This window comes from Nicotiana tabacum, chromosome 13, assembly GCF_000715075.1.
Source record: "Nicotiana tabacum cultivar K326 chromosome 13, ASM71507v2, whole genome shotgun sequence".
Classification (NCBI taxonomy): Eukaryota; Viridiplantae; Streptophyta; class Magnoliopsida; order Solanales; family Solanaceae; genus Nicotiana; species Nicotiana tabacum.
This window is the reverse complement of record NC_134092.1, coordinates 23,797,881-23,806,344: the sequence shown is the minus strand read 5'-3', so window position 1 is coordinate 23,806,344 and position 8,464 is coordinate 23,797,881. Positions and strand designations below refer to the sequence as shown.

The 8,464-nt window shown below is 37.1% G+C and overlaps 1 protein-coding gene across 2 annotated transcripts; it reads left to right on the top strand.

Moving 5' to 3' along the window:
* Positions 1-4,418: 4,418 nt before the first annotated feature.
* Positions 4,419-8,217, top strand: LOC107770553 (putative pentatricopeptide repeat-containing protein At3g13770, mitochondrial). 2 transcript variants are annotated; one of them, XR_012697953.1, is made up of 3 exons: positions 4,419-4,975; positions 5,596-7,361; positions 7,915-8,217. XR_012697953.1 is itself a non-coding variant. In XM_075227817.1 (2 exons), the coding sequence occupies exons 1-2, from the start codon at positions 4,885-4,887 to the stop codon at positions 6,711-6,713; spliced, it is 1,209 nt and encodes a 402-aa protein (XP_075083918.1). In that variant the 5' UTR covers positions 4,419-4,884; the 3' UTR covers positions 6,714-7,900. The 2 variants fall into 2 exon arrangements, 1 of the variants encoding a protein (XP_075083918.1); XM_075227817.1 differs by lacking the exon at positions 7,915-8,217 and having other exon boundaries at positions 5,596-7,900.
* The last annotated feature ends 247 nt before the right edge of the window (positions 8,218-8,464 follow it).

Below are 8,464 nucleotides of genomic sequence, written 5' to 3'. Positions count from 1 at the left end.
ATGACACTCACGAAATAGGAATCATTGAATATCTCAATTTTTATTTCAAAGATCCTGGGGCATGTGACATGTCCAGAATTACAAATTACTAGCTATTAATGAGAACAATCTGGAGATTTAGCTTGTTCTCACAATAATGCAATTTGGTTTTTCGATTATCTACACCTTTATTATGTAGGAAAGTTCAAACCAATGAGCAGTTTAGTGAAGGGTTGATGATCGATATAAGTTTATGTTGCATGAAATCAACCTTTAATCTTTTTTTTCTTTCCCTTAGAGGTCAAACTTTTAAAATTTCTGCTATACTAACAGTCAATATATTATAATACAAAATTTCTCCGTGTTTCACACTTGCATTTCATGAGTACTGTCATGTGCTGCTTTCCATCATCGACCCATGACCCTTTGGACGTGCCCCGTGGCGTCCCGGAAAGCCTCCCAACGCCTAGCGCCACGGTCGGCCCCGTGGTCTCGGTAGCGCCAAGTGACAAGCGCGCATGCGCCTCTGTCGCCCCACCGATAATCAGTGCCAGCGCCCAGCGGCTGGCGAATGCCATCAGTGCCGCGTGCACCGACAATGCCGCGCGCACAAACTATCATGTTACCAACAGCGCCGCACGCACAGACAATGCCCCGCGCGCAGACCCAATGCCAAGCACCAGCGCCCAGCCGCTGGCAGATCCACATAGTGCCACGCGCGCCAACAGCAATGCGCGCGCAGACCCTGATGCTCAAGACAGAGTTGCTGCCATCGGACTTGCTTCCATAGAAGACTAAGTCCTTTTCATTGTAATTATAGAGTAGTTTTACTTCATTCATTTTCAGTGTGCTTCTACAGCTTTCTTAGGTCAACTCATGTAACTTTGGTTTATTTTTTTTAAGCATTATTAAGGGGGACCAAAGCATTCAAACATTCAAGCATTCAAACAATTCTCTGTACTGGTGTCTCTCCCCCGACAATGCATTGTATCTTGTAATAGCTTTCATCATCATCAATATAATCATCAGCTTTCATCATCAATTGCTCATTTTTCCGCTGCTCAATTGCTCACGACATTGGTTTTTCCGTACGACACTGACAATCTAGTCTAGCGTACGGCGAGGACCTCAGTTGGCGCATAGCAACCGCACTGACATCGGTTGCTTAGCCTTACGTCGCCCTTCCAAGGAACTTCAGGAAGGCGTCGCGTAACAGTACATATGATTCATGCAGCAGAAGCAGAATTACAACTTAAACCTTAGCTTCCTAGTGTTGTGATGCTTTAATCATTCCATTTTGGTTTGTGCCAACTTAATTCCTTGAATCCTTGTTATAGTTGCCAGGAACTAGTCATGGCAATGCCAAACAGCTTAGTGCACGTGCAACTAAAATCCTAAAATTGCAATCAGAAGTTAGAAGATTTGACTGCTTAACTTTACTGAAACTAGTTGATTAATTGGTTTGGTTTGTGTCTTCTGGTATCAAATATGCAAGCCTAGTTCAGTTAAGCTCTTAGTTTTCTTGTACTTAGTTGTTTGTTCGACATACTTGAAATGACTGTCCTGCGTACCTGAAACATAAGCACTAGTTTTCTTTGATCTTGCAAAATAAATGACCAACTCCCAAGCTCGGTCTAAAGATTGTTATGTTTTGATTATTTACCGAGCAGGAAATGTTAGCGACATCACCTTCTCAAACATAAACATCAGCACAAGATAGAGCAAAGCCTATTTATGTGTCCAAGAGATGCAACTTCAAAAGCTGGTTCAATCTCCAAGTTGCTATTTGTCAATATCACATTAACGGCATCTTCTTATCGGGGTCGGGAGGTGGAGTCCTGAGCAATCTGAAGTTCATAAATATGAACCTAACGTACAAGAGATGGACAAAATATCCAGATGGATGGGTGGATTACAGGCCAGGATCGGATGCCAAGAACTTGTAAAACACCAAACTGCTGATGGAGCATATCGATGGTTTGGTTTTCGAAAATGTAGTCATGAAATGGTCCAATGAGGTGGAATAATCCTTTGGATTTCAGGCCATCGACTGTAAATAACATTTCTACTCCAGATCTTACCAACAACGAGGGATTAATAGGATGCATTTGTTCTTCAGAAAAATATATAAAGCTGCAAAACACCCCTCCATTTTCCAAAACATAAATGATTTATGTTATGTGCTCATCATGAATGCAAAGTGATGTTGATTTGGATTTGCCCCAGTTGAATTGTACCTCTTAGCATTTGCTTTCACACATGCTACGTAGAATAGAGATGTTGGTGTGATATAAAGATATTATACATTAATATGCATAATAACAAAGTGCAACCATAATTTAAAATTTTTGGGTTTTGAGCAAAAGTTGCCTCGTGGCTCCTTCCTGACACAGTCAAAAAAAACATGGTGAGAAAAACAACTTTTTTTTTTTTTTTCTGTACAATTAAGTGTCACACCTCCTTTTTCCCGATGAATAGGTGCCAAAGGAGTTTTTTCAATTTAAGTGACATTATTTGAAAATGAATTAATTTATTTTATTTTTAAAGAGTCGCCACTTGGAATAAATATTTATGGTGTCCCAAGTCACCATTTATTTTAAAATCTCAATTCAAGGAAATTGACTCTGTTTAAGTTTGCTAAATACAGAAGATAGAGTAAGGAATTCTGTTAACCCGGAAGAACGTGTAAGGCACACCCGAGTTCCGTGGTTCTAGCACGGTCGCTTTAATAATTATACATGGCTTAACCAATTCTGGATATTTTAGGTTCTAGGAAACTTTGTGCACTTTTGTCTTAAACCGCTTTTAATTACTTGATTATTTGTAATTATGAAATTATTTTGAAACGAATCACGCGTACGTGTATTCGTTTTGTTTGGTGTGTCATGAATCATGTCACGCGGACGTGTACACAATTAATAACACTTTATTATTTTTAAGATTGTTTTGTCAAAGTTGCGCGAACACATACTTTGCCTTTAATTTGGGAATCATAATTATACCACGCGGACGTATACATAACCATGATAATTTGATTTAACACATGCCTAAAGTATGCTAGTGATTTGAATGAATTGTTTTTCAAAAAAAAAAACAAATTTAATATTTTTAGTACTAAATTATTTGTCTTAAAAGGCTGCACTATTTAATATGGGCCAGCTTGCTAATTTTACTTATCACAATCTATGGCCCCTTTGATTTCTTCTACTGACTACCACTATTAGTCAAAGACTTAATATAAAATCAAATAATTAACTAATAAAGTAGATAAAACAAGACAACGTGCTAATATAAGATATGAGTAACCTAAGCATACAAACAATAAGATTCGATCCAATTATTTCCAAGACTTTGCTAAATATTAATCTTAAATCCATACCAATTCTGCCATGTCAAGTTTTTAATAAAGAAAGCGAACATGAATCCTTATTTAAAAAACTAACATTTAAGTATTATGTTATATCAACTTTATTTATTTAATTAAGAAAAGCTCAACAATCAAATAAACCAAACAATCAGCCATAAGAGAAAATTTCATTCTCACTAATACACGCAAGCAAAGTATTTGAAACAAACAAGGGTGGATAGAATGGACCTTTCTTTAGCTTTCAATAACAACTTTGCACAAACAAATTTGACATCGGCAAACTTTGCCGCAAACGAAAACAGAAGCTAGAATCTACTTCCGGTAAACTCGAACAGTGGCCTAAACAATCTCGACCCAAACGGGTTGGTTTTTGCTGCCGTTTCATGTGAAAAAGGGGACTGGTTCAAGGTGTTTTTGCTTTTTTTTTTTTTTTTTTGGAAGAAAGGAGCTAATTTTTGGTGATTTTGGGGCTATTTCAATGGTGAGAATGAAAGTGGAGATGAGGTGCTTGGCTGGTTACATGGCTATGAAGGTCGTGAGTTAAAAATGGTGGTGTTCGGCGTGTTTTGGGTTGAGAGCTGCGGCAGTGCATAAGTTTTTCCAAATGACCAGCTTCCTCTTCTTTTTCTTCCGTTCTTTTTTTTTTTGCTTCAGATTCCTCCCTCTTTTCATTTGTGAAGTGTCCAAAATATATAGATGTGTGTGTTGTATAACTGATGTGAGGAAGTGGCGAGAAGAGTGGGAGAAGTGGGAAGTGGGGCGGATATGTGGGGATACGTGAAGGATATGGGAAAAATGGGGATTAGGGTGTTTTGTTTTTTTAAAGTAAAAATAAGATTTTGAATACACTTTAACGTGATTTTACTTCATTTTGAATCTCTTTTTTTTTTTTTGGTTTTTTATTTTAAAAGATAATTAAATTATGAAGATAAGAAGAATAACCAACATTTCTTGCGGTATAGGAAAATTAAATATTTATATGTATTTTAAATGATACTAAGCAAGATTCCATAACTTAGTTATTAAAATTCTTATGAAAGAAATCCTCTATATATATATATATATAAAGCCTATTAAGGGTAATATAAAAATTTAAAATATTAAAATTAGACCTAAAAGAAATATTTATACTAAAATAGTATAGAATTTGGGTGTGTTAAAAAATTAGGTTTTCAAGTTAATCATGTATTTTCATCCATAATGAAAAAGCCATAATTTTACCACCATAGTCCATACACCAACTTTCTGCTCATGTCCGTCAAGTACTTCAACTCTTGTAGCTCTAAGCTCCGATGGTCTCCTATCAGAAGCCTTATTTGAAATGGCCAAACAAGGCCTTGAAATGAAATTCAAGGAATCCGATACTCTGTTAAACCAATGTATAAACCAAAGGGCTATAAGAGAAGGCCAAAGGGTACATACCCACATGATCAAAATTCAAAACCTATTATCAACCTCCAGTGTACCTCAGGACAAGGCTGATCGTTTTCTACATAAAATGTGAGCTTTTAGGTGATGCTAGGTGGGTGTTTGATGAAATGCCTGATAGAAATGTTGTTTCTTCGTCTGCTCTTATTTCTGGGTATGTCTCTGAAGCTCTCCATCTTTTTGTTCAGATGTTGAGATCAGGTACTTCTATTACTTTGGGAAGTACTTACAAATTTACCGATATATCTTCATATCAAACACGCTTTTGCACATTAGAAACTACTTAGTTAATTAAGTGAAAAATGTATTTTGTACCATCTAGCTTAAAAGACAAGTATGAACTGTTAACATGTTAATACTGGTAAGTATGAGGCTTGGTGTTGGTTGATTCAAAAGAAAAAGGAAGAGTGGATATGTAGGTATTGTCTCCTTTTGCGTTTACCGTTTATTTTAGAAACTGGTAGCAATATTGGTAATGAATGAGAGAGAGGCCAGCACTTAAATTTAAATGAAACTTGTGATGAGATAATAGGAAGAATTTGATTTTGTTATCCTCTTCAATGACAATAAGTTGAAGTCTATTAGTTGCCTAAATAACTTCAGAATTTCTTAGTAAAGGGGTCAAGTTTAAAAAAGTTCTTTCTTCCTTCAAATTATTCAGTTGGTCTTGTAAAATGATGGTAAACAATTACATGCATTTTATTGTATTTCTTAAGGTTAAAAAGTAAGGTAAACCATTAGGTTCACTCTTTACAGATTTATTTACTGAGTAACCTTTTTTTTCCCTCCTTTGAGTAGATCATAACCAGAAAAGTTTGCAGGTACTGAGCCAAATGAGTTTACATTTGCAACCGTACTTACATCATGTATTGGCGCCGTTGGGTTTCATTTTGGGAGAAAAGTCCATTGTCTTGTGGTCAAGAGCCCTTTTGAATCACATATATATGTGGGAAGCTCACTCCTTGATATGTATGCCAAAGCTGGCAAAGTCAATGATGCTCGAGATGTTTTTGAACGCCTGCCAGAAAGAGATGTTGTCTCTTGTACTGCTATAATCTCAGGCTATGCTCAACAAGGACTAGATGAAGAGGCACTAGAGCTTTTCCGCAAGTTACAAGCAGAGGGAATGTCTTCCAACTATGTTACATATGCTAGTGTATTAACGGCCTTATCTCGACTTGCTGCGGTGGAACTAGGTAGACAATTGCATGCCCATATTATTCGATTGGAACTACCCTTCTACGCGGTGCTTCAGAATTCTCTCGTTGATATGTACTCGAAGTGTGGAAACCTCGCTTATTCAAGGAGGGTATTCAATCAAATGTCTGAAAAAACTGTGAACTCCTGGAATGCCATGCTTGTTGGTTACAGTAAACATGGGATGGGAAAAGAGGTAGTTCAGCTCTTTGAAATGATGAGAGAAGAAAACAAGATCAAGCCTGATGGCATCACTCTTTTGGCTGTGTTATCTGGTTGCAGCCACGGAGGAATGGAGGATAAAGGTGTACAGATTTTCAACGAAATAAGTATTGGCAAAGACAGGGTCGAGGTTAGCATTGAGCACTATGGTTGTGTGGTTGATTTGGTAAGTCGAGCTGGCCAAGTAGAAAGGGCCTTTCAATTCATCAGAGAGATGCCTTTTCCACCAACTGCTGCAATTCTGGGTTCACTTTTAGGTGCTTGCTGGGCTCACCTGTGTGTTGATATTGGTGAAATTGTAGTCAAACAACTTTTGGAGATAGAGCCAGAAAATTCTGGAACTTATGTGATCCTTTCGAACTTGTATGCATCGGCAGGAAGGTGGGAAGATGCAAGAAGTGCAAGAGATATGATAAACGAACGGGCCATTGTAAAGGAATCCGGAAAAAGCTGGATTGGTCCTGATCTTATCCATGAAACAGAGAAGGATATAGCAAAATGTAGTGGAATTAGCAGTTAGGATCAGGTAATGTACTTATATTCCTGATTTTAGGTTGTGTGTCTTGTTTGATATGGATGAGAAGTGAAAAAAAGAAAGAAAATGCTGCTAGGACAACTAGCTTTGGCTTATGAACTACTCTGCACATCCTTAGAAAGCATATTCAAGTGAAAATCCATGGAACTCTGCTGGCTGTCAGAGCTGACCCATGTTCCCAAGGTAGAGCTGTGAAGGAGAAGCAGTTGCAAGAGGCACAGCTCAGTTTGATGATTTATTGGGTATATCCATATGGAGACTACTAGTAAAAGAATTCCAGTCTTGCTGAATTTCTGCCCAATGGGTGGATGGGATAAAACATATCGGTAGGGGTAGGGATGGCAATGGGGTGGTGCGGGTTAAAGACTTTGTGAGGCGAGGTGAAGTATGAATGCGGTGCGGGTTCAAACAATTTTCTTAAAATCAGAGAGGGCAAAGCGGTTGCGGGTTAAGACCCCTTTGTTTTGAACTACACATCTAGACCTACTACTTCCTTCTCTGTTTCTCTGGTCTCCGTAGATTTTTGCCTATTACAGCTGCACTGTTCTCGACTCTCATAGTCTCATTCTCTCTCTGCGCTCTGGTTTCTCCGTCCCTCTTTGCCTTTGGTCTCGCCATCTCGCTGTCTTGCCGGTAATAGTCTAACTCTACTACTTCGTTCTTCTTTTTCCTATTATTACAGAATTTTTTCTTGCTTGTGATCCGAATCTAACCCTATTTGAACCCACAATTGTTTCTGACGAGAGATGTTAGGCTTTCATCATCTAGGATCTCTTTTGTGTCCCTTTAATTTTTTGGGTTAAACCATTAAATTATTTATACATGCATTCACTATCATGAAAATACACAAAATGCAAACAACAAACATACAACCAACAAATTGTGGAGCAGAAGCTGAAGTTGGCTGCTAAAAACGTGAAGCTGATCTTGTATTTGTCTCAGGAACGAACTTGGAAGAAACCCTGCATTTTTTGATTTCTTGTTGACTGCCTTAACTCAAAGATTTTTAATTTTTTGGTTTCCAAGTAACATTTTTCTGGATTTGCATAGATTGTTGTTAATTTGATTGTCATTATTGAGTGTATTTGAATCAGAGGTTGTGTCGAAGTTCGTTATATGGTTGAATGGGGTTGTTAATTTGGTTGTCATTATTGAATTCCCTTTTCTTGTGTTTATGTGTTTATAGATAAGTATGGAGTCTCAAGATGAAGAAAATTCAATGGTTTCATCTTCTAGAACTTTTCCCATTGAAGATGAGAGCCAAAGACCGACTCAAGCTAACAGAGCTATTGGAACTAAAAATAAGAAATTGACTTTTAAAGCACAACATTTTAGATTGGTGATGATCAATGGTGTTTTTTTTGGTGATTGTTAATATTGTAATACTCGTATCATGACAACTAGGAAAAGTGGGACAAGCTAGATATTTGGCCATATTGCTAGCATTACTAGAAATTGGATTTTGGTCGGTTTTTCAAAATATTTTATTTTTTAATTTTTTTTATGAAACCGATCAACTTTGGTCAGTTTTCTTTGGCGCAAAAATGCGAAAAACTATTTTTTGAGTCCCGCGAAATTTATTTTTTAAGAAACCGACTAACTTTGGTCGGTTTTTCAATTAAAATAAATAAAAATTAATATTCAAAAAAACTGACCAAAATTGGTCGGTTAATTCGGCCGGTCATATAAAAAAACCGACCAACTTTGGTCGATAATTTTACTTTTTAATAAAACCG

Coding starts and splice junctions, on each gene's coding strand:
- LOC107770553 (XM_075227817.1), top strand. CDS start 4,885: ATGCCTGATAGAAATGTTGTTTCTTCGTCTGCTCTTATTTCTGGGTAT. Junction 4,976..5,595: donor TGTTCAGATGTTGAGATCAG/GTACTTCTATTA, acceptor AAAAGTTTGCAG/GTACTGAGCCAAATGAGTTT.